Source organism: Orcinus orca, chromosome 5, assembly GCF_937001465.1.
Source record: "Orcinus orca chromosome 5, mOrcOrc1.1, whole genome shotgun sequence".
In the NCBI taxonomy this organism is placed as follows: Eukaryota; Metazoa; Chordata; class Mammalia; order Artiodactyla; family Delphinidae; genus Orcinus; species Orcinus orca.
The window spans coordinates 79,885,740-79,912,406 of NC_064563.1; the positions used below are offsets into that span (position 1 = coordinate 79,885,740).

The 26,667-nt window shown below is 42.7% G+C and overlaps 1 protein-coding gene across 1 annotated transcript; it reads left to right on the plus strand.

Annotated features, from left to right (window-relative positions):
* Positions 1–455: 455 nt before the first annotated feature.
* Positions 456–25,678, plus strand: ROPN1 (rhophilin associated tail protein 1). The gene is made up of 6 exons (XM_004278821.2): positions 456–743; positions 15,235–15,362; positions 18,765–18,882; positions 20,157–20,318; positions 24,763–24,938; positions 25,468–25,678. Exons 2-6 carry the CDS (start codon positions 15,247–15,249, stop codon positions 25,532–25,534), a joined length of 639 nt encoding a protein of 212 aa, XP_004278869.1. The 5' UTR covers positions 456–743; positions 15,235–15,246; the 3' UTR covers positions 25,535–25,678.
* The last annotated feature ends 989 nt before the right edge of the window (positions 25,679–26,667 follow it).

The window sequence follows — 26,667 nt, forward strand, 5'->3', positions numbered from 1 at the left end:
TTTTCTCACCTGTAACAATGAAGATAATAAGAGTACTTGCTTCATGGGGTGATTGTAAGGACTGAGCGAGTTAGTCTGTTAAAAAAATAAAGGGGGGGGACACTGCAAGAAGCGCTTGTGACAATTGTTCCCCAGGGCTTCCCCTCACGTGCTCCCTTTCCGCAAGCCAAAAAAATCACTGAAAACTCCTCCACTTCTGCTCTCTAACGTACAAAAGCCCACTGTAAATTGCCACACATTCCCCCAGGTTTCTCAACGCCCCCAGTCTCATCCCTAAACCGCTAGGTCGTCTGGTCCTGCCACACACACAAAAAAACCCGAAGCAGTTCTCAGTTTCCTAGCCCCGCCCCGGGCGGAACTTCGGGAACCCAGACTGAGCTGGAGGCTGTGGCAGAGGCCTGAGCGAGACGGGAGGGGCGGAGCCGCGGGGTGGGGAGCGGGGGCGGCTCGGTGAGGTCGCGCCCGCGCCCGCGCCCCAGTGGCAGCGGTTGCCAGGCAGCGCAGCCGGCGTCCGCGTTGCCAGGCGAAGGCGAAGAGCTAACAAAGCCGGGTCCTGCCCCACCTCTCCTGCGCCTTGAGGCTGAGGCCGGTGCCGCCCTTCCCCGCCCACATTCTGCTGCTTTGCGCCCGAAGAAGGTGCGAGGGGCTGGATCTCTCCCCACACCTCCCGCCTGAGGCCAGGCGCCAGGTGTCGCCCGGTGCTGGTGCCGGTGCCTGATAGCCAGTTTGGGAGCGAGCCTCAGGTAACCACCCTGAGGGGAAGTGGAGGGAGGGGAGCACCCTGAGCGCCCCGACGGCCTCCCGGGTCGGAGGGAAGAGTCCTGCCCGATGGGCCCACCTGGATTTTGAACCCCTCTTGTTCACAAAGCAAGAGGAGGGGACTGTGATCTTTAAGAGAACGTAACGATGGATGATTACTGCTCTCTACCCAAAGTATATGTATATTTTATCCTCAGAGCTACCATTTTATGATTTCTTACACGGGGGGCAGTGATTTGGAAACACAGTGGAATCTGGGATCAGATCCTCCCATTGACTAGACAAACCTCTGCTTTTTCATCTCTAACATGGATATAAGAATACCTATGGCGGGATTGCCATGAGGGCCAAAGGACATGACTAGTACTTTATAAACCGCTTGTCATTCATTCATTTTCCTCATATATATTGAGAACTGACTGTATTCTAGGCACCAGGCTAGGCACTGGGGATTCTATTGTGAGCAGAAAGTGACCGTCCCTGCCCTCAAGTTTACAGTCTATTGGGAGAGGCAGGTGTTCATCAAAAAATCACACAAATAATGTAAAATTAGAGCTGAGCTAACTGCTACCAAGGAGAGGTGACTAAGTGATGCTCTGAGAGGGTATAAGGGAACTGACAGTCAGAGAGGTCAGGGAAAGCTGATCTGAGACCCAGAGAACCTATGGAAAGGTGAGGAGTACATCCAGGCAAGGGAAACCATGTGTCCAAAACACATCATCTCCTATTCCAAACCCAAGCAAGTACATACAGTTGCCTGGTCCTTGGTTCTAAGAGCAGTTCGTAGAAACTCCCTCCAAGATTCTGGTGTCTGGAGCCTTTCATTCAGGTAACTGCAGGCTTTCGTTTATATAGTTGAGGCCCTGTTTAGAGCACACCAATAAAACCAAATAAGAAACTGCAGAAACGAACCTATATTTCATATTGGATAAGACCTATATTCTTCAGCACTCAGCACATACGTGTTGGCCTGCCTTTCCACGTTGGGAGGCATAAGAGGAAATCTGTTGAATTTTAAGATTTGGCGGGGCAGGGCTAGAATGAATGGACAATTGAGGAAGGCCTACCATAACGAGAGCTTTAAGAACAGAAAAGAACTTCACAAAGCATTGGAATCATGGAATGTTAAGATATAATGGACCTTTCCCCACTTCTTTTATCAGATGTGAACAAATGGTCCACATTGCCAAAAAGAAAACATTGGGATTCATTGCCTTTCCAACCTAAGGAGTCTATGAGCCTAAGTCTCTGTGGCTCAAAAGTGCATGGAAGTCCTGAGAGATCCATGGGGACACGGGAGGGGAACTTGACCTGTGTTTGCCATTTGTACTGCGGTGCTACCATCTACCCAGTCATCAAAGCTTGAGAAGTAGGGGGTCGCCCTAAACTCTTCTCTCTTCTCATCCATCTCCCCCAGTGGTTACCAAGTCCTGTAGCCCCTGTCTCTCCTATCCCTCCCCACTGCAATTGCTTTTCAAGGCAATGATGCTCTCCAGAGTTGTCACCAAAAGTGCTGCCATATTCTCCTAACCAGGCTCCCTGCGTAAAGCTTCACTCCACTCTCTTCAGCGCATCTCCACAGCTTTCAGTCAATGTGTGTTTCCAAGTCCAGCAAAGAGATAGAAATCATACAAGAATTTAACAAAGACAGTTCAATATAACTAATTTTTAACTATAATCGATTGGAGTAATGGAAGATTGGTTAGCAAGACATAAAGATCCAAAGTATACAGGAATCACAGATACACGAAGCAATCACTACCCATGAGATAGATCGTCCAAGAGAGAGATGACCTCCCAAGAGTGTGTCACAGAGGGTGTAACCACAGCTCATTAGATGGCAGAGAAGTTGCTGAGGTTCCAGGCAGCCAGAAATCCACTGTCTGGGATGCCAAAGAAGCCATCCATGAAAAGGTGAAAGTACACTGGCTGTACTCTGCTGCAAGGCTTCCCAAGAGAGGTGTCAGGGGAAGCAGCTAGCCACTGGGCACTGCTGACTGCTGTGCACTGCAGCCATCGGGCACTTAAGAGATTACATACTGCAGATGGTCCAGAAGCTGTGCACTGCAGGATCCCAGCACTGGGGAAACTGCACGGTCCTGGAGCTTAACAGGAAGAGCATGTGGAACCCACAAGAGAAGCCCCTTCCTCCTCCAGTATCCCTCCAGCGCCCTCTACTGACAAAGCTTAACATTATGCCAGCTGGCAAAGGAAAACTAAAAGACCCAGGTCTGTTTTTGCTGAGGAGGCAATGCGGGGTGAATGTGGAGCAGAGAGGAAATCAATTGATAACTGGAGCATCAAGTGAACACCAAAATCTGATCGAGTGACTCTAGTGCTTAAATCTTCTAGTGGCTCCCTATTGCCTTTAAGACAAAGTTCAAAAGCCTTACCATGGCAAACCAGGCCTTTTATATTCTGGTGTTGGGCTATATTTCCAGCCTTAGGCACAGCCACCCCCCCTTTATCCACTCTAGCCCTCCATAATTACTCACGAGTCCCTGAATTCTCCATGTTCTCTGACACTTCCACCCCTTTGTCTAAGTAGTCCTAGCCACAAAGAATTCCCTCCTTGCTCTGATCAGATACCTACTCTGTACCTGGCACTGTTCTGGGGCTGGGAATAACAGCAATGAACAAACCAGGCTTCCCCAAGTCTCTGTTCAAATATCATCACTATTTTGGAAGTATTTTCTGACCACCTTCTCCAGTCTTCAGATGAGTTAGATGCCTCATCTAGGAGTTTCTGTTCTCCTATATCTAGTACTTACCATACCCTATTGTAATCACTGATTTTCCTGTTAGTCTCTTCCACTGGCCTATGGGCTCTCTGAGGGCAGGGTGTGTGACTAATTTATTTCTGTATCCCAGTATTTATTCAGTGCTATTGCTGACACATAGGTTTTATTGGATTGTTTGTCCAAGATCACATAATTAAGTCAAAGATAGACCCAGAACCAGAGTCCTGGTCTCCTGTTTCATGGTCAAGAGTGCTTCCTCACTAGAGTTTGATCTGCCCTATGGAATCTGTGTTTTGTGTCAGACAAGCCAAGTGCAATGTTAAACATCATCAGTAATGGTAGTGGAGGGACTTCCTTGGTGGCGCAGTGGTTAAGAATCCGCCTGCCAATGCAGGTGACATGGGTTCGATCCCTGGTCTGGGAAGATCCCACATGCCGCGGAGCAACTAAGCCCATGCGCCACAACTACTGAGCCTGTGCTCTAGAGCCCATGAGCCACAACTACTGAGCCCGTGTGCCACAACTACTGAAGCCTGCATGCCTAGAGCCCGTGATCTGCAACAAGAGAAGCCACCACAAAGAGAAGCCTGCACGCCGCAACGAAGAGAAGACCCCACTCGCAGTAACTAGAAAAAGCCCGTGTGCAGCAATGAAGACCCAACACAGCCAGAAAAAAAAAAAAAAAAAAAAGAATGGAGAGAAACATAGCCCTGATCTTTTGTTGAAAACTATGGTGCATTCACCCCTCATAGCCCTTATGTACTTTGAGTCCCGTATCATAGGAATGCTATGATGAAATCAGAAATAGAGAAAACAAGTAAATGGATGAAATGATGTAGGGGAATATTCTGACTCTTCACTCTGAAGAAATGGAGACTTTCATTTACATGAAAGACAAGGTTAAGGTGGCTCCAGGTTTGTATGCCAGGTCCCAAAGTCAGGGGGTGTGTTCCCGGAGGAAGAAGGGGCTTCTCTTGTGGGTTCCATACGCTCCATGACTGTGATTAGGGAGCACAGTTAACGTAGCAGTCTGTAAACGGTGTCCCCGGGCTTGTGGACCATGATATGAACATGGGGGAAATCTTTGAAATATGAACATGCCTAAGTTAAGACACTTCGAAAGAGGTAACTGTTCACTTGTTAAATAATAAACATGTGGAACTCATAACTTTCAAGAGGTGGTACTGGCATGATATATAAGCAATTTGGAGAAATTTGCTAATAACAGAGCCAAAAACCACTACTCAGAAAAAAAAAAAAAGCACAAGGTCAGGTAGGACTGCTCTTAGCAATATTGCTGTTGGCATCCAAATGCTGGGTTGGCTTGATCCAGGGATTGGCCCAGGGTAGAAAAGGATCCAGACTTCTGTGAAGTAAAGTAAAGTAAGCTAATATGAATAAGACAAATCACGGAGAGCTTGAAAGTCAGACAGGCCATCATTTTGATGAGAAAAGAGATGAAGATCCACTAAAGGTTTTAGAAAGTGATGTGATAACATGAGTGGTTAAGACATTTTATCTGGGAAAACTAAACCTCAATCTCCTGGCATTGGAAAATGATTATAATATTAGAACCTACCTATAGATAGATATAAGGATTAAATGAGATAAGGAATGTGCATTGACTTTCAAACCTCTCTTAACGCTGGGCCCCCTTCCATTCTTTGGAACTGTATGGAATATGGCTAACAAGACAATAATCATATTTTCAGGACAAAAAATTACAACATACTCTGACATATAATTTTTGTTCCACTTCAGGGTGCTAAAATGTACTTTTCATGATGCAAATGGGAATAGCCAGGATATTTCAGTAATTTATGGAGAGAGTCAAACATAATGTTTGAAAGTAGGATTGCCCTAGAGAAAATCCATGATGTGTAATTGCCTTATTCTGAGAGAAGCAGTATGGTATAGTGTGGGAAGAGCAATGAAGGAGACCTACGTTCTTGATTCAGCTCCAACAGGAACTGTTAGCTTGTGCCAATCACTTCACCTCTTTGTACATCAATTCTCTCACTTGTAAATTGAAGATATTGAATTATATTGTAAGTCAAATTAAGTCCCTTCCTTTTTTGGGAAAGATGTTCCTTTTTATTTTCCAGACAGATTTTTTTTTTTTTAAGTCCACTGGGACTAAAGTGGGGAATGAAAGAGAAGGATGAATAAAAATGGCCATGATATATCAGACTAATGCAATTGAGAGAGTAAAAGAAGTTTGTTTTGGATGCTTTTATGGAAAAGAGGGATTCTACAGTAGGTACATGGTGGATATGACTGTAGCATGGTTGAGAGTTTGCAACTGCAGATTTGGGAGTCATCAGCATAGGGCTCTGGTTAAAGGCCCCAAAATGCCTCTACTTCTAGTTAGAATATAGTAGGTTGCAGCAGCTCAAGCCACCCACTGCAACAAATTTAAAAATCTAGAAAAATTATTTTTTAAGATATTGTAAATACATCAGGGAGCTTTAGAAGCAACGAGTACTGGATCAATTCAAATTCCAGGAGGGTGCTGAGCCTTTCCAAGGTGAACTGGCTTATTTTTAACAATGGAGACCAAAAGACAATGGGATTACATAAAGTGCTGAAAGGAAAAGTTGCTAACCTAGATATTCTATACTCAGTGAATATGCCCTTTAAAAGAAAGGAGGCAATTAATAGACAAACTGTTCAGAGTATTTTTTTTAGCTGTTTACAAAATACACACCTTGAACAAAAGGATACCAAAACATCGAAGGGAAAAGTTTAGAAAAATTTTAATCTTGTAAAATTAAAAGAAAACTGGCAGGCAAAGTTGACTTTAAGACAAATAAAGTGAGGCATTTCATAATGATAAAGGTTAAATTCAAGAGGAAAAAAATTTTAATTCCTTAATATTTATGCAGCTAATAACAGAGATTGAAAATTTATCAAGCAAAAATTGACAGAACTAAAAGAAGAAATAGACAAAACCACCTTATAGATGGAGATTTTAAAAACACTCCTCTCAGTTACTGATAGAATAAGCAGACAAAAAAATAAATAAGGATATAGAAGATCTGAACTACACGATGAAACCTCTTAACATATATAGAACATTACACCCAACAACTGCAGAGTAAACATTCTTTTCTTGTACACATGGAGCATTTATCAAAATTCTTAAAAACAAACAATTTGAGAAAAAAAAAGTATAGCTTAAAAAACACAAACATCCAGGGACTGAGCCTTAGGCAATACTTCTAAAAAGCAGTGGTGGAGACAAAGGTGAGCAACAGAAATGAACAAGGAACAGCAGAGAGTTGGGGCAAGCAAGACTCTGTACAACCATCACCCAATGGAGTGAGGTGTTTCATCAGAGAGGGATCAATTTCTCAAATGCAATACAGAAGCCAAGAAGAAGTGTTGTGGGGAAACTCACTAGATGTAGCAGTCAGGGAGACTGGTGATATTTACATTTATGAAAGCAGTTTCAGAATAATAATCAAGATGGAAGCTTTCTGGGAGGTTAAAGGAGGGGGGATCATGTGGAGAGGAAAGAGAGTCAGTCCTTAGTGCACTTGGGAAGTCTGACAGTGAAAAGAGAATTAGACCATTGGGAAAGATAGTAAAGTAAAAAAAAAAAAAAAAAATGTTTTTAACGAGAAGGCCAGACAGTGCCCGGAGGAGAATGTAGAGGGTCAAATGCTGGTTCCTCAGGTCTTGGACAAGGCAAGAACTAAGAGCTCAAGCAGTAGAGGAAAGACTATGAGGTCAAAGAGTTGGACTGGTGGCAGAGGATGGCAGTGTGACTTCATTCTGACATCCTTGATCTCACTCAGGTAGGGCGTGAGGAGAAAGTCATTCCCTGGAGATTAAATAAGAAGTAGAAATGTGTTTTGGGGGGATGGCAAAGATCAATGCAGGGGCTTCCCTGGTGGCGCAGTGGTTGAGAGTCCGCCTGCCGATGCAGGGGACGCGGGTTCGTGCCCCAGTCCGGGAAGATCCCACATGCCGCATAGCGGCTGGGCCCGTGAGCCATGGCCGCTGAGCCTGCGCGTCCGGAGCCTGCGCGTCCGGAGCCTGTGCTCCGCAACAGGAGAGGCCACAGCAGTGAAAGGCCCGTGTACCGCAAAAAAAAAAAACAAAAAACAACAAAACTTAAAAGTTTTTCAACTGGAGTGCTTGAAACTGGACTTTACACCAGAGCTTCCTAACCTTTTTCAACGTCAAGGCGCACAGAAATCTTTATAAAGCACACTGGGGTACACTGTAGGGTTTTGGGAGGTCTATATGGAGCTTATGAAAAATTCAATATAGTTTTTTTTTGAATCTGAATAATGTGATTTCTTCTGTCTTTGAAATTCTTAGGATAATGTGAATGGATTTCTAATGCACTTAAATTTTTTATATCATGTTTTTCCAAGTAACGTGACACCTAACAGATGTTTTGCTACCAGTCTTCTTTAGAGTTGAATTTAGAAATATTAAACTCCCCCCAAACTACTTCTAACCTCATGTTTTCTTTGAATCTATGAGCATTGTTGGTACACTTTATTATATTTTCACACATTCATTGTGATTTTGATTAAATTCATTCTGGTGCTCGAAAATGTCAATTAAGCCAATTTTCTGAAGACAAGAAACTCTCCTCAACAATTCTGCAATAAGGATCATTGACATTTTTCAATTCCTCTTTTAGCTCCTAACCTCCAGGGTGGGGGAGGGAAAGCTTTTCCTTTGATAGGTGACTTAGTAGGAGACAGCAGACTGTTTCTTCACATAAAGCTAAAAACAGACAGAACCATAGCAGCCTGGATTTTATTAGCAACATCCTTTAATATGGAATTCACATCTATAGGCAAATGTACAGACAAGAGCTCTATGTGAACAAAACAATGTCTTGCATCTCAGGTGTTCAGAACATGGAGAACAGATATGACATAAAGCCTTCCCACCTCCCTGCCATCACAGCTTTCCCACCAGTACAGAAACCATTTTTCTTGCATAATCCAGAAAATCTTATTTGTTTTAAAGTGTTTAGTTCCTACTCCAAATACCTGATCCTGAGTAGTTTGTTTTGGTACTTTCTGGCAAATCAATATTCTTCCAAGCCTTCCTCTCCAGGGATTCTAACTAGTGCTATTAACTGAACGTTGTTACTAACATCTGTAGATTCATCACCCTTCAGGGAAACACTTTGATTTGGTCTTGTAGAGACTGTCATCAATGCATCTTCTAATAGTAATATTCCATTTTTATATTTCCTTTGCTTCATTTGGTTCCACACATGGTCATTTCTTAGGCAGGCTGTTAAAATGAGTGATTCTGTAATTGTGGGAGACATTTTGGCTTTAGTTCTTCCTGAACCCAATCTGATGCAAACTACTGTTGTAGTTGTAAACACTGCTGTAAACAGTCCCACTGAACAGGTGGGAATCCATGAAGGTAAAACTATTTTTGTAATAATACTAAGACATTGTATGTCCTCCTCACTCTCCTTCTTAAGAGTGTACAGTGGAGTTTTCCGGAAGCTATATGATGTGTGATTGAATTAAATCAAACGGATTGAATGCAAAGCAGATATGAGAATCTAAGTGTCTTCTATTAAGCCAGACGTTAAAAGATTTTCAGAAAATGTAAAACAATGCCATGCTTCTCATTAAGGATTTTTGTTTGTTTGTTTCTGGAACTATAGTTATTTTTCATAAAAATGTTACTTATGTTAACATGTAAAGGAGTTATTTTTATTTTAAAATAAATATTTTTGAATTTCTAAAATGATAAATATTGCAAGATATAACCCACATTAACAAAAGATCTTTAGGGTCCTCAATAACTTTTAGGAATGTAAGGGGTGCTGAGATCAAAAATTTTAAGAATTAATCTCTCAAAAGACTATCTGTATAATATAGATATTTTCTATTAAGGCTCTGGCATAATTTACTTGGCACAATTTTTTTCATTTGATAACTTTTCCATGAAAATGAGATATTTAGGCAGATATTTGGGTAAAGAAAAAAATTATCAGAGCAAACAAATCCAAATTTGAAATAATCCTCACTATTTTGTCTAATAAGTGATTTAAATTTATATTTTTCTTTTTTTTTTTTTTTTTTTGCTGTACGCGGGCCTCCCGCTGCTGTGGCCTCTCCCGCTGCGGAGCACAGGCTCAGGACGCGCAGGCTCAGTGGCCATGGCCCACGGGCCCAGCCGCTCTGCGGCATGTGGGATCTTCCCGGACCGGGGCACGAACCCGCGTCCCCTGCATCGGCAGGCGGACTCCCAACCACAGCACCACCAGGGAAGCCCTGAATTTATATTTTTGACTACATGTATATGTCTGTGAAACTCTAAGAAGTATGAAACTATAATTAGACTTTAATATTTAATTTAAAATTACCCTTTATAGTGGGAAACTAAATCATATATTTAAAATACTTAAGGAGACTACAGAACTTTTTACTACAACAAATCAGTTTTCAGAGAAAATAAGATTGTCCATTTTCTTAAGAATATTTTTAAATAAATCACAAAACTTTTGAAAAATTAAGTATTTGATAAGGGGAATTTTTAGAAATATTACCATTTAATTTAATAATTAAAATGCTAAATTTTCCACAAAATATAAATATTACTTATACTCAAGTATAGTTAAAATATTTTGAAAAATATTTTTATAAGAATATTAAAGGCCTACAGTCCCTTTACTGAACCAATTAAATTTTCCAGTATTATTTGCTTTTAGAAGCAAACATTTTTTTATTTCTATAAACAAATAATGTCATTATAAAATTCCATTCAGAATCAGATTTTGGATATTTTACATCAAAAGCCAAGGATAAATAAACCTATAAATCAAGCCACAATTTAAAAAAATAAACAACATCAATTATGTTTTATCAGAGACAAATGATGATGATGATGAAAATATGCCTTCTTTTCGGGGAGAAAATAATTTAAAAAATAAGAGCAAATTAAATCAAAGGAAGAACTAAGTATTTGAAACACTTATGCACAAAAGATTTCACTGACAATAAATACATTGCAATTAAAACAATAATCAGACTTACAGAGATGGTTTTAACATGGTGGTTAAAGGGTGAAATTCTATATAAGCATCTCTGCTGGCAGGTGCTCAGCATAAAACCTTAAGTGCAAAAACAATAATTACTGAAATCTGGAAGTTTACTGACTGAGCAAAATATGTATCCAAATATAATTTCAACTGTTATAAATTTGTGAATGGTTATAAAATGGTCGTAAATTTTGTTATCACTATGAAAAGTTTACAACCATGAGTCTCTCATGGCACACCTGTAACCCATTCTGCCATGACCACTTTTGGGAAGCTCAGCTTTAGAGATCTATAAAGGCAGAATAGGATAAAATGGTAAAATGTGTACTACAAATAATATTTGATGATACTCAAGTTTTGTAGGAAGGCTTATGGCATAGTATGGACTCAAGATGAACCTTGGCCGGGCTGTGCAGGTTTTTAACAGATGGCAAGGAAGAGGGAGGGCACCTCAAGTAAGCCAGCCAGAATTAGCAACATACTGAGGATAGGGTACTGCTAACAATGGATGAGAAAGTGTTAAGCTTTGAATATATAATTTCTTGGAAAGTGGCCAGAGTAGACTATGTGTTAGAAATTTGTGTTTGTAAATACTAGTAAAAAATTATATTAAAAAAAATTATAGTATAAAATTACATGTATAAATCATGGAGAACCTTGAAAGTCAGGATATGATTATCATTTTGTGAGCTGGGCTCTCTCACCTATTAACAACAGTAGAAGATAGATCCCAACACGCCGGCCAGAATAGACCCGAGACAGGGTTGCCCGTAAGGAGGCGAGGGGCCGAACCAGACTAAAAGAAGTGGAAAAAGAGAGGAAGGGATGAGTTTGGAGACACATTTCCAAGGAAACATCAATGGGATTCAGTGACAGAGTCAACAGTTTAAAGAGAATAGAGACCAAATGACTGAGGAAATGGTGGTATCGTGTTCTGAAACAAATCCGGAGAGAGGACTTAGTTGGGAGATGGAGAATGAGTTTTAGTGGAGATGTTCTGGAAGCAGTAAGGAGTGTGAAATGTAGCACAGGTCAGAGGTCCGGGACGGACCAACAAGTGTCATCAATACTGTTTCATGGTAGATGCGAGCTCTCCAAGAATGGCAGAATGCGAGGGACTGAGCTTTGGGAAGATCACTAAGTCTTGCTTAGCAGGAGGAAGGGGGAAGAGTTATGGAGACAGGAGGGGTGCTGAGGAAAATATAAAAACAAGAATAGTGTATGCCATCAAAAAAAGAGAAAGCCTCAAGAAAGGATGACAGCCATGTTTAACTGGCCATCTCCAGCCTCAGACTGTGTATGTTCAAATCCTGCCTGTTACTTATTAGTTACGTGTCATTTCAAAGGTTTTATCGTCTTTCTTAGTTTCATCGTCATCTGTAAAATGGTGATAATACACCTACCTCATATGGGTATGTTGTGGATTAAGTGAAAAAAAATGTATACGGAATACTTAGCACAGGATTATCTCATCTGGCACAGATAAGAAGTTAATAGATGTAATTGATGACTTTAAGGGACCAATGGAATGGTGAGAGCAGAAAAAGTTGCACGAGATTAAACAAGGATTGAGCATTGAAGAAAAAGACTAGGTATGAAAAACTTACTAGACAGTCTGTGCCCCAAAATGAAGAGAGATCACAGAACAGCTGTTAGAAGAGGCAGTAAGGTGAAGTAAAGGCTTTCTTATATTTGCTCTATACCAACAAAGGTTATCATTAGTATTGTCATGGAGGCCTATTTAATTAGAGTTGGACCATCCTTCTATTGACATGAGGCCATTGAGCCTTCAGAATAGAAATCAAACAATTACACAACAACTTAAAAGGTCCTGTCAAAATATATGCAGACAGTAAAATGATGCAGGCACTGTGGAAGACAGTACAGTGGTTCCTCAAAAACTTAAAATTAGAATTACTATCTGATCCAGCAATCCCACTTCTGAGTATATACTCAAAAGAATTGAAAGCAGGGACTGGAGCAGGTACTGTTCATGGCAGCATTATTCACAATAGCCAAAAGGTGGAAACAACTCATCAACAATTCATCAAAAGATGAATGTATAAACAAAATGTGGTCTATACAAACAATAGAATACTATTCAGCCTTAAAAAGGAAAGAAATTCTGACACATGCCACAACATGGATGAACCTTAAAGACATTATACTAAGTGAAATAAGCCAGACACGAAAGGATGAATATTGTCTGTTTCCACTTATATGAGGTCCCTAGAGTAGTCAGATTCATAGAGACAGAAGGTAGAATGGTGGTTGCCAGGCTGTGGGGAGGGGAATGGGAGTTATTGTTTAATGGGCACAGTTTCAGTTTGGGAAGATGAAAAAATTGTGAAGATGGGCGGTGGTGACAGTTGCACAACAACGAATGTATCTAATGCCACTGAACTGTACACTTAGAAAGGTTAAAGTGGTCAATTTTATGTTATGTATATTTTACCACATATATATATATCCGACAATATGAGCAAAATAAGTCACTGTCCTTTGCTAGGTAGAATGAAACGTTATCAGAAACAATCAACTTGTAGCAGTAACTCTTTTTAAATTATGAAATATTTCATACATACGAATAAAATGCATAATGTAAATTTAGGCAGAAAGAATAATGAAACAAACATGTAGGCAGCTACCATCCAGCTTGAAACAGAGCATTACTAATAGTGTTGGAACTCCTGTTGTCTCCCTGATGATACCCCTCTCCCTCCCCTACCGAGGATAATGCCATTCTGAATTTGTGTTTATCATCCCTTGCTCTTTCTTATATTTCTTTATAATTAAATTTCTTATAATACTGTTCTTATTATATTTGTGACCCTAAACAACATACGGCTTTTTCCACCCAGCATCGTGAGATTCACCCTTGGTGATGTCTGTAGCACACTCATGGAGAACTGTGCTATCTTCCCAATGAATTGAAGCTTTTATATTATGTAGTGACCTCTTTATTCCTAATAATGCATTTTGCCTTAAAGTCTCTTTTGTCTGGTATTAACGCATCTACATCAACTTTCTTTTGGTTATTATTTGCCTATTTATCCATATATCCTTTTACCTTCAGTCTTTCTGGTCCTTGTGTCTTTTCAGATGTGCCTACAGCTGGATATTTTAAAAATCCAGTCTGATATTTTCTGTATTTTAACCGGCACATTTAAGACCTTTCCTTTTTATTGTGATTACTGATATATATGGGTTCTCCTCTATCATGTTGTTTAGCCACCTTTCCTATGCTTCCCCCAGCCCCTCCTTTCTTGCCTTCTTTTGGATCAATTTGTTTTGTGTTGTTAGTGCTTTTAATTCCTCTTCTCCTTTCTACTGATTTGGTGGTTATATTACTTTTATAGTAATTACTCTTGAAATTTTGCCATGTGTACTTGACTTTTTACAAAGTTTAAAATTAATATCTTTATACTCTTCTTCCTCTAAATAAAAGAACATAAAGTAAAAGATAATGGAGTACCACCAACCTGAGGCCACTTTGGTTTCTTGTCTTGGGATTTCCCAACCAGGCTGGTGGTATAAATTTAAAACTTAGACCTAGATTGTGGCTACAAATTCGTGGAAGACTATTTCTCCCCCAGTAAGTAGCAGCAAGAGAGAAATATTTCTGTGCCTCTTCCCCCCTGCCATTAGGCAGATATTTTCAGTCCCACCCTTTCACACTGAAAGTGTGTGAGCCTTGGAGGGTTTCAGATTTGGGGGGATGAGAGAGTCTTCTGTTCAGCTATTTACTTCTTCAGTCCTTGCCTGGCCATTTGTCTCAAAGCTTCAAGTTCCTGGTGTCTACATTTGCCCCCAAGTCAGCCCTAATTTCTTCATTTGCTTTCCACACTGGTTTCTGCTTTACTCACTTATCTGGCACATGAGGATTTCCCTCGCTTCCTTGCAAGCTCAGCAAGGCAATTTGAAAGGTACATTTGCTCAGATTTGTCTCGTATCCAGGTGTTTTGAAGAGACAGGGCTTTTCAGAACATCTAGTCTCTCTTTCTCTACTAAAAGCAAAGACTTTTCACCTGCTGCTTATTTGTGTATAGTGTTGCATACCATCTATGGATTTTCATGTTTTGTTTCAATTTGTCCTGGAACTTTTTGAGTGAAATATACAAGTTTCTCTTTTACAATTAAAGTGGATGAGTACCTGCAAATGTACAGAGAGATGTTCATCAAATGGCTGTTTAATGATTATTTTTATTTGGAAATACGTAACCCAACGTCACGTAATAGAGGATTCACAGAGTAAATTTTGCTACGATGCTTATTGGGCCAACAGGAGTTGTATGATATGGAAGATGGTCATGATAAGATGTTGAGTAAATAAGCTGTTTTGTATGTCCCCATTTTTATATATACAAATATATATTTACACTGAAAAAATTCTGGAAGGAGACAGCCAGTATTTTGGGATATCACCAGGGATATTTTTGCTTACTCTTGTTAATATCTACTTTTTAATGAACAAATAGTATTCTGTTTTTTATGTAAATGAAGGAATTACAACAACAAAAAGCAGGGATTAGTGAAACACTTTCTAACCTTGGAGATCTGTCTTGTGGAATAGTGAACTCCCCAATACTGAGAGTGTCTAACAGAGGCTGGATGACCTCCTATCCAAGATTCCTGTCATTTTATGATTCAAAGATTTTTATTTTGTTTATTCCTCCCCACCCCCAACCCCGACAATAGGTCAACCAACCAATGCCTCAGACACATAAGCAAATATGCATCCCCCCGGAGCTGCCGGAATTGCTGAAGCAATTTACCAAAGCCGCCATTCGGACCCAGCCGCAAGATCTCATCCAGTGGGCCGCCGAGTACGTACTCCTTTCTCACCTCCAGCCCGTGGTTCCCATTGGAGTTGGAGGTAGCGGGTGGAGGAGGGAAGGTCTTGGAAAACTGAGGAGGCTGTCACGGCTGCAGCCTGGGAGTCGGGACTGATCGGCATAATCTTTGGGATGTTCAGTTCTTGCATTGCTTTGGTGCTTTAAAATCCACACGTAAATACAGCAAACCGGGCGAGGATGGAGACCCTCCCCCAAGGGAACGAGACTGAGCAATAGGACGCCAGAGCTATAGGCAAAGTGTCCTAGGGCAATCAGCAAGAGTCAGATTACCACATCACATCACACACGCACACTCCACCCTGTCCCTGCCCTCCACCTCCACCCCTCCCCCACGCCCGTCCCAGTGCAAAGAAGGGTTCAGAATCCCGCGGAGCTTAGCCTGCCTTTCCCTGGTGTAAACCAGGGCCTCATCCTCAGGTTTAACCACTAGATGGCAGCAGTGCACCTGTGGGGGAGCGATGTGATGAGCCCAGCTGGAGGATTGTGTGGGATCAGTCCAAGTGGCTTCGCTCCTGAGTTTACTCCTTCAATGGGACACCTTCCTCTACTGCTGTTAAAACTCATTCTTGCGCCCCAGCCAGACACTTTGTATCTTGTCTTTGGGGAAATTGTTATTTTCTTGACTGTGTCTTTGAACTAATACGTTCCTTCAGCATAAGGATGTCCATACAGTACACGTTGCATTCTGGAGAAGCGAGGCAAGCGTGATGGGAACAGGCGGAGCACCGGCTCGGCTGCAAACAGCGTGCCTCCACCACAGGTGTCCTCCTTCAGGAGACACCTCCAGAGGCTGCTCAATGGAAGGAGCTTACACAATACCTGCTGGCTGAGGCTGAAAGAGCTTCACACACAAAGCCTCCCGGCTACCAAATGGCTTCTTAGACAAAAAGTGCCTGCTTGAACTGGGGAACTGAGGCTTGGGGCAGGAGTTAGGAGCTGACCAGACCTCCCGGGGACCATTTTCAGGCGATTTTTACCGCTTGGGGATGACCTCCTTAGTAGGGCTTCAGTGGGAGAGGGGGATGAGGAGTGAGAGGCTGCAGAGTGGAGCTGGTGGGTTGGGGGAGGGAAGAATGTCCGCAGCATGAGGTTGAGGAGGTGCAGTGGGCAGGTGGTGAGAAGAAGGTGCGGACACCTTTGAGAAGGCTCACGACGCAATCTAAGAGGAGCCTCACACAGTCTCCGGTTCCTGGGTTGGGCTAGGACGAAGCTTTTACAAATGGAAGGAAAATAAGCCTGTGGTGCTCATAAAAATAGACACAAATAGGGTTGCTTTGCCTAGTAATGAACTCTGTTTAGTTTTCTAGTCTAAATTTTATATATTACCTCTAAGATTGAATTTTAGCGTCAGAAGACTAATTTCTTTTGGCACACTCAGACAGACTTTGTTCTATACTATACGATAGTTTAAAACCCCATTTTATTGTTCTTGCACTGCTTTTATAGCAAGAAAAACGACATTTCTTGGTATTGTCCCTGACATTTATGGGAGAAAACATTCCACTGTTGTAGTCTGCTTGCTCCCTCATATTGTATCATGTGCTATAAATGTCTTAGATATCTGTGAAGAATCAGTTTGTAGTTTAACTACAATGAAAAAGGAGAACATGATCTAAGAACACTCTCCATGTATTCAGACACGGAAAGCACTTGTCAGACAGTTTAATGTAACTTACAAACCTGCAGCATTTTAGAGGTAAAACTCCACAAAGTATTTCCAGGATGAAATGTCTACTTAATTCACCACAAGCAAAAGTTTCCCTGCATATGTGTTGTCCATGAAGAAACCATCTACCAGACATCAGCAGGACATAAACTCATTTGTCTTGTGGTGGGTAAGTGTGACCACACAAATGTGAAGAACCATGGAACTGCTCACTGCAGAAGAAGCTAAATAACCCATAGAGGATGAAATCCATGACTACAGCCTCATTTCCACGTTCTCTAACCAACTCTGCTACAAGGTCCAAAGACATCGCTGCTGAGCCACACCCACCCGACCGCTGAGCTGTCCGCGGAGACTGCTCATGCACATTGGTAGAGGTCACCTGAAAGTATTTCTTCTGCTCCCCCTGCTGGTGACCTCCAACGCGTGCCTGGAAGGTGTTTTGGTACTGGAAGCCGTTGCTCTGCATTGTGCAGTGGCTTAGAGACAAACAGTGGTTTGCCCCATCATTGTATGGCTTTTATAAAATTCCCTCTGTATTCTTTTTATATTACCTGGATCTGGAGAAATTAATAAAATAAAATTAATAAGAGAGGGGGCAGAGGCTGTGATCCAGGGGTAGTCAATAACAAGGCTTCTGATGAAGACAGGCCCTTCCATATGGCATCGGTGCCCCAAGTATCAACTGCTCGTGTCCAATCTCTGCTGCAGGCAGCCTCTTCCCATCATAGATCAATCCCAAAACAGGGCTCAGTGTTTGTCCACACTGCACCAAAACAAAGTCCATTCCACAAAGCACTGATGGGCAGGCAGATGTTACTGAAATTTCTGAAGGAAGATAGAGGAGGATTTTACAGCACACACCCGACGTGAGTTCATCTCAAACCCTTTTTGCGCTTGTCTTCTCACCTGAGCCTCCATTAGTGCCCTGCCAAACTTCTCTCCCCTCCCCGATGGAGCCCCAAGCCTCACTTCCTCCAGCTGGAAACCCTTCCAGGCTCACCCCCCAGAGCACCCCATCTCCTCCCCTTTCTTATGGAAGTCATTTTAATCTTCTTCCAACTTCTCTTTCCAAGATTACATACCCCTACTACTACCTAAGACCAACTTTAAGTATGTAGATAGCCATCGTACCAAGCATAAAGACTTTTATATTTGAAAGAAAAATCTCCTCCAAGTACTAGGATTCTTCCTTCATAAAAAAGAGTGGGGGATTTAAAATAACAATTTTCTCTCTCCTTTAATATACATACACATAAAATAGACATGCATATGTACATATACAATACTTATGTCAATATATTATCTGTCTCAATATATATGCCTATATGTGTGTATGTATGTGTGTGCACGTGCACACATGTATATAAAACACTTAGGAGGGAATGACTGAAAAAAATACCCAGACCTAATATGCTTCAGGGAATTCCATACCAAACACTTGGTACTCCTCATCCTTAGAGATAAAAAACAAATCTTTTTATTCCCTAAGCCATCTCTATACCTTAAGTGTAAAGTAACACATTCAGGCTTTTCCTGTACATAAATGAACTAAAAACAGTGTCTGGCATATAGAAGCCACTTAATAAATGTTCTTTCCTCCATCCCTTCCCTCAAAGAAAAGGGAGAGGGGATTCCCAAAGCATCCAGAGGCCACTGAGGTAGAGGCTGCTCCCCCTAGCCCCCCAACTTTTTTTTTCTTGTAGTTATTTTGGGGCTATGTCCCGAGGAGAGGTTCCTCCAGTGAGAGACTGGTCTGAGCGAGTGACTTTGTCTAACTGGGCTGAGCTTACACCGGACCTGCTAAAGATCCTGCATTCTCGGGTAAGGGCCAAACGGCAGCACGGAGGGGGGATGTAGGGACGATGTCAAGGTTGGGTGCGTACAGACAAAAGTCACCTGGCCACTCACCATTGTCTTAAAATTCACTAAACCATGCACTGAGAGTAAATCTTCCCATGGGGAAATAGGAATCATGGTGAAATAGGCTGTAAGCTGAGTTGTCAGTTGGGTCATCCCATGTCGTCCTGAAGCTGGCAGAATGTCCAGGGGCTCAATGCAATGTGAATTCCTTCTCTCCAGAAAGTGCAGGTCCACATGCCTTGCCAGTGTCTCCCTTACAGATCAAGCCCAGATACGATGCCAATCACAGTTGGGGAGGGTCATATTATAGTTCCCCAGTTACCCCAGGTGCAGACATAGCCTAGCTTTTAGGCTCTCTCCACAGCCATATCGTCCTGGGAGCTGTCCTGTGAATGGATGAGGAGGGTCTGTCTTGAGAAAGCTTGCAGTTTGGCCAACTCCCAAGAAAAATGGCTTAGCACTACTATACCTCACTTTAGGATCCAGGACCAAGAGGTTTGGGGTGATTCAGGACTGACTTAGCCGACTGCCTTGGTCCCAGAGGCTTAGCATTTCACTGGAATCAGAGGACCAGGGAAGGTGTAGTAGCACTTCACTGGGGCATCTGCACCATTATTGCATTGTTGGCCGACAACTGGCCATTTGCGCCCTTCCCTCTTGACCACCAAGCACCTTGTGCAGTAGACATGGCAGAGATCCGAGGTACCTGGGACCAAGCAACATTAGGCATCCAGACCACAGACCCCACGTTATTCCCAGGAAAGCGTGAGCGATGCATTCAGGGTCTAGTGCGAAGAACTCAGCGGAGTCCAGAAGCAAGAGATTTAACATCTAGTTCTAGTTTCACCACTAATTAGTGGTCTGAGACAAGTTCTCTGCCCCTTGGTTTCATTTTCGGGCTGCTTTATCTGCCTTACAGGGACAACCTAGGGATGAAACAGCAGATAATAAAAGCACTAGAAAAAAATTAAAGTGTAATATACATGTATGTTTCCCCCATAACTCTGATACCTGAAGTTTGAATGATTATATCTCAGCACGTTCTTCACTAGGCTGAATATTTCTCTACGCTTACAAAGAGAACTGCCAAACAGAGTCTCTGTTGACCCCTGGCACCTTCCCCCACCCCTTGCTGTGTGCTAGGAGAACCGGGGCCTTGCCCCGGGTAGGTTTCTCAGGGCCTTCTCTTGTCCTGTCCCTCATTCCCTGTCTTGTGTCTGTCCCCGGCCCCGCAGGTTGCTGGCAGACTGATCGTCCAAGCAGATGAGCTGGCCCAGATGTGGAAGGTGCTGAATCTCCCACCCGACCTGTTTAATAGTGTGATGAACGTGGGCCGCTTCATGAAGGAGATTGAGTGGCTGAAGTTTCTCGCCCTTTCTTGCAGCTCTCTTGGAGTTGTAAGTTAGCTTTAATGGTTTTTGTTCCTTAAGGGAAAATCTCTAGGGACCTGGCGGAGCGGGGGAGGGCTGGTAAGAACACACAGTCAACTCTCCAGGGTTCATGAGGAGTGTGCCCCTTATTGTCTACTCCTTGTCCTCTCTGAATTAAGGTCATTTCTCTGCTCATCAGCCAGAAGCAGGGATTAGGAGGAGGGAGGGGAAAGCTGTCATCAGGCTCTGGGGAGAGGTCGACTAAAATGCAGGTTTGGGATTATTTATGAATTTCAGTCACTGCACTTAGGTTTATTTCCATTACCACTCCACTCCCTCCATTCATATTCCTTAAGGTAACCAAGAGCCAGCTGTAGAAGATGGGCTTATACTTGGGTTTCAGACACCTAGAAGATATACCAATAGAGATTTTTAAAAAGAGGTGCAGCCTTATCGAAAACTACTATTTGATAAGCACAATTGGATAGAAAAATCAGAGAGAAGAGAGCAGGAAAGGAGAGATGAGGCTATTTCCAGACTCAGAGTCCTGACATCCCCAGGGATGCAGGATGCTCATACAAATTCATGCCTTTTCCAAATTTGACTTGATTGACAATGGCAAAAGCCGTTTTCCTGTTTTAAAGAAACCAGTTCATATACATACTTAAAAGCTTTAGGTATCATCTTATATGTGGACTCACTCTTGTCAAACACTATTATAATAACTTAAATGAAAATGAGTCAGAAAAATGATTTTTTTAAATCCCTGAAATACATACAAGTTTAAAACTTAATGAGAAAATTATGGCCTCTGCCAAAACTAAATGGTACGAAAAAGGTAGTTTGAGTCATTCAGTATATTTAAATACAATCTTGTTCTTTCTTCTCGAATATCCTGGGTATGCACATTAGACACTTTTGTTAGTGAGAAAAGTTACCAGAAATACTGTAGTCCAACTTTTCCTGTGGCTGCTGCTGAACTTTCAGCATAATTATTTCTTTAGAGAGGAGAGGCCATTTGTGGGTTTTTTTTTTTCCTTCTTCGCTGCCCTTTCTAGCACCCTTATGCAATGAATAAACTACTCTCAGCAGCAGAGGCAGATAAGTTGCCACTCAGCACTATCACACTTCTGTGGAATTAGCCCCAAGGATTGGGGAAAGTCACAGGGGAGAAATAAAAAATGGGCATGTGTTATGAAATTCTCACGGGGTCACAAGTTTACTCACACCATATTCAGAGATGTCCAAGGAGGGGGGAAGTGTACCAATACTTTCTCTGTCGTTAATCCTGCTCTTCCCCATCTACCCTACCCGTGAAGGGTGGAGTAAGAAAATAAGTAGATTCAACCCAACTCAGGACTTTTCATCTGCTGCAATAACTGAAAACAGCTTCAAGGTGAATTGCTCAGTCTCTCAGATTTTTCCTCACTGCTCCTCTCTTCAAGATGGCAGTTGTTCAAGGAAAGTGGTGATGCTGGGATCACAGAGCAGCCAGGAGGAGGGGTCCCACATCCCTTGGTCCTCTCTGGCATCTCTTTTTTTTTTTGCGGTACGCGGGCCTCTCACTGTTGTGGCCTCTCCCCTTGCGGAGCACAGGCTCCGGACGCGCAGGCTCAGCGGCCATGGCTCATGGGCCCAGCCGCTCCGCGGCATGTGGGATCTTCCCAGACCGGGGCACAAACCCGTGTCCCCTGCATCGGCAGGCGGACTCTCAACCACTGCGCCACCAGGGAAGCCCACTCTCTGGCATCCCTTGTCTCCCTGGAAATACTCATCTGTGTGGTCACTAGCTGTGCAGCTGAAGTCTTTGGTCTCTCTCACAGCACGACGGTCCCCCAGCCAGCTCACCTCCGTTCTCCCTGGTGCTCAGGGCCTCTTTAAGTCTCTTCTGGGTTGCCCTCAACTGCTCCCTGCCTTTGATGCTCTGTGTCACAGCCGCTCAGCACCTTGGAGGTGTCTGAGTCCTCTCCTTGTCCACATACCTCACAGTAACCAAGAGTGACTTCGGAAAATCAGATTCCAACCCTCCCTCTGCAGCTGTAAGGTTTACTTTGATATGGCTGCCACCCAAACTGGGCAGAGGAAACCATGAGGTGAATTCTTTCTACCTCCCTGCTAAAACGGGGAGGTTGGCCTAGATGTTCCGTGAGGTCCTTTGATCTCCAACATCCTGTGGTTCAATTCCACCTTCTCTGCTTCCACAGAGACACCATCAGGCCTGGCTCTGGATGACAGTGGAGCCCGCCAATTCTGAGAGGCACTCAGGTGTCTGACTTTGCTCCCCATCATCCCTATGTCAAAGAACACCTAGAGGTTAGGGCTTCCCTGGTGGCGTAGTGGTTGAGAGTCCGCCTGCCGATGCAGGGGACACGGGTTCGTGCCCCGGTCCGGGAAGATCCCACATGCCGCGGAGCGGCTGGGCCCGTGAGCCATGGCCGCTGAGCCTGCGCGTCCAGAGCCTGTGCTCCGCAACGGGAGAGGCCACAGCAGTGAGAAGCCCGCGTACCGCAAAAAAAAAAAAAAACACCTAGAGGTGAAGTCAGCATGAAACTCTAGTCTGTAAATAAAGGGTGCCCTATGGATCCAGGGCCCATCCCATTTTGCCCACTTGGTTCGTGCTGGACTATTGCTAGGAACTTAAATGTAAGGGTGGTCAGGATGTCACCATCTGGAGGAGGGTGGCACTCTTGCTAATTGCTACATTCTTGGAGACAAGCCCAGAAATGCCCTCCTTTCTTTGCCAGTTCACCAGCCAGCCATGATCTCTGGGCCATGTGGAAAATCCAGCCCCCTCCTTATAGAAGAATCTAATGGCAGGAATTTTAGGAAGCACGTGCATTTACTTCCAGAATCTGCATGTGATTCACAATGCTACAGTATGCAGACCTGTGTTCCTCTTCTCCTTCACCACTCCTTCCTCTAGAATACCTACCAATCATATACAAGAAGAGATCGTGTAATCGTGTTCACTGGAAGGAAGGGCATGTTTTGTTAGCAAATAATTCACTTTCTGAGCCTTTTGCCTCTGAGTTTGAAAATGAGGCTTGTAAGATGCTTACAGGCTATCTCTATGGAGTGGATCCCCATCTGACCAAAAATTCTTGTGCAACAGAATGCAGATCTCTGTCTACTTTCGAGTTATTTAAGTTTACCAAAAAGTTCCAGTCTAGAGAGTTCTTATCCATTCATCTGTTTATTAAATATTTGAAAATAATATAAGGGCAATAGAATTTGAGTTATCTGAATAATCAATAAAAGATGTTCAGGGTAGAAAGCACCTTTATTAGTGTGCTAAGGCTGCCGTAACAAAGTACCACAGACTGGGTGGCTTAAACAACAGCAATTTGTTTTCTCACTGTTTTGGAGGCTGGAAGTCTGAGATCAAGATGTCTCATTGGCTTGTAAATGGCTGTCGTCTCCCTCTTTCTTCACGTGGTTGTCCCTCTCTGCATGCATGTGTCTGGTCGGTCTCTCTCTCTCCCCCATTCTCTCTCTCTGCATCCTAATCTCTTCTTATAAGGACACCAGACCTATTGGATTAGAACCCACTCTGATGACTTCATTTTAACTTAATTAGCTCTTTAAAGGCCCTATCTCCAAATACAGTCATATTCTGAGGTTCTAGGGGTTAGGGCTTCGACATATGAATTTTGCGTGGACATAACTCAGCCCATAACAGCACCCCAATTTGGATGAGGCTGTAGGAAGAGGACTACAGAACAAAGGCAATAGGGGAGTAGGCTTTTTTTTAGAAGCAGAGAGGATGAGCTATAGATGGAAATTGGGAAGTTCAGTGCACACATGCTCACAAAACTACCCAAAATCACTGTCATGCTGACCGCAAGTCAAGCACGTGGCCTCCCATCCTCTCTGACAACCTCTTACCAGCCTCCTGTGTGCCCACCCTCCCACCCTCCTTTGTGGAAGGGCCTGGCACACTGCCTCACACAGTGCTTCACGATGACCTCCAGGAGAGAACTCCCAAGGGCAGGAGAGAGGAAATGAAAGTGGTCTGCTCCCCTCCTGTGGCATTGCTCCAAGTGTCTCACTGGAGTATACAAGCTAGACTAATCATTTCAGCCCCTTAGAGAGAAGACTGCAGGGCAGTAAGAAGAAATCATTCTAATTTTGTAGATTACAAAAGCAAATTCCCCTCCTTTAGTGAGATTATTCTAATTAAAGTAATAAATGTCTTAAAGCATTCAACAGCTTATAAACTTAATTCCTTGAAAGTATCCCTCCAACCAAGAAAGGAAAGGAAAAAGAAAGGCACCCAGTAGATACTCAATATTTTGGGATTGAGTTAAATGACATTTGGGTGTAAAAAATTCAAGCTTTCCAGAATACTACATCATCCCCACTTTATTTTACGAGAGCAAGGTGTTCGTTTTCTTTGTCGTTATCTAAACTGATCTTAGGAATTTAGTTTGGAATAGTGACCTTCTCCTCATTTAACCTTATGGCTTTACAGACCATTGCCAGAACCCTCAAGATAGTGTGTGAAGTGCTATCATCCGACCACGATGGTGGCCCTCCCCGGATCCCTTTCAGCACCTTCCAGTTTCTCTACACATATATCGCTGAAGTGGATGGGGAGATCTCTGCATCACATGTCAGTCGAATGCTCAACTACATTGAACGGGAAATGTAAGTAAACATTTACCAATTGGAGGGGAAAGAGTGTGCGGAAAACAAATATAGCAGGCCAAGATATAGTGAGGTTACTGTATTATACTGCTCTGGGAACAGAGGCATATTGTGAAGAACAATAAATAGGGATCAGAAAGAGAAGGAGAAACAGAAGAGAAAGAATGGTATAGAACAGTGATTCTTAGAGTGCTACCCAGACCAGCAGCAGCAGTACCTGGGAACGTGTTAGAAATGGGATTTCTCAGGCTGCACCCTGAGTCCATCAAATCAGAAACTCTGGGGGCGGGGCCCGGTGGCTGTGTCTCAGCAAGCACAGTAGGTGACTCTGGCTCCCTTTCAGGTTTGACCAGTGGGGTAGGAGGGGAGGAGGAGGAAAAGGCAGTCCAGAGTTCGGAGAAACAGAGGGTGATGAGGGCAGGAGCCACAGCAGAATTAATTTGGAGGGAGAGAGTTATTTATATATTGTCTTTCTTAAGATTAATTGTTAAATGAGCTAACCCCCAAATATCTATTTTTTCCCAAACAGTATTGGTCCTGATGGTTTAATCAAGGTGAGTGACTTTACCCAAAACCCCAGTGTTCGGCTGGAATAAAAGCACAGTTTTGGCAATTTTAAAGGAAGATACAGAGACGAGTGTGCTTCACAACGACTGAACCGCATACACCATCCAATGTCAATTTTCCTGTGAAACTGGTACACACTAATAAACGATTAGGCAAACATATGAAATCAGAAATGTGTGGAATTGTGATGTAAAATTGTTGGAACCAAACACGTCCATTAACAGAAGATTAGTGTTCTTCCCACATGGATACTGAGTAAAGTAGCTGATGAAGCATTGATAGAAAATGCATCTCAGGTGAAAGCCAGGCTGTCAGATTTTCAAAGGTAGAATGTTATCCAGACACAGTTTTGATGTTTTATAATTATTAGGCATAATTTACATGAGTAGCTTTTACATGGTCAATCCATGTTTTTACCCGTTTATTTCTTCGTTTGTTGCTTTGATGGTCATTCATTCATTCATTCATTCACTCACTCACCAATATTAACTGAGGTTAGCTGTATGCCAGGGATAGGATTGCCAGATAAAATACAGAACACCCAGTTAAATTTGAATTTTGGATAAAGAATAATTTTTTAGGAATTTCTGTTTTATTCTTTTGCTACACCTAGCAACCCTAGCCAGGAACTATGCCGGCTTCTGGGCCTATACAAATAAATCATGTGTGAATTCTGCCTTCTAGGAGCTCACAGTCTAACGTGAAGATAAGACACGAACTTAAATCACTTTAACGTAAGTGGCCCTGAGAGATACTAAAAAAGCATTTCAGAGATGATTATTGAAGTGTCCACATTAAGGTGTCTGACACCATATCCAGATGTAATGAGACCCTCTCAGGAAAATCCCCTGCATAAGACCTTCTGACAAGGTCACCAGAAGATTTTTCTTTCTCCCAGGAAGCAATGAGAACCACAGGCTGTGTGATTATTGTTCTTAAGGCCAGGTGTGCCCAGGTTGCCCGGTCCCTCCTATCTGTAGTATTATCCCCTCTTCAGAGTTGTTTTTTGTATAAAAATCATGTTTAGGTTGCTTTTTTCATATATATGCATCTCTCTACTGAACTGGGGACATTTTTGTCTATTAGTGTCTAACTAAGTAAAAGAAGATTGTGATGGGATATCACCACAGGCCCTTGATTTTGACCTAGAGTGAAACCGTAA

What these genes read in the sequence shown, in the direction of transcription:
- ROPN1 (XM_004278821.2), top strand. Translation starts at nt 15,247, where the DNA reads ATGCCTCAGACACATAAGCAAATATGCATCCCCCCGGAGCTGCCGGAA. An exon ending in CTTGCAGCTCTCTTGGAGTT is followed by an intron (nt 20,319 to 24,762) that starts GTAAGTTAGCTT and finishes ATGGCTTTACAG; the next exon opens with ACCATTGCCAGAACCCTCAA. An exon ending in AACTACATTGAACGGGAAAT is followed by an intron (nt 24,939 to 25,467) that starts GTAAGTAAACAT and finishes TTTCCCAAACAG; the next exon opens with TATTGGTCCTGATGGTTTAA.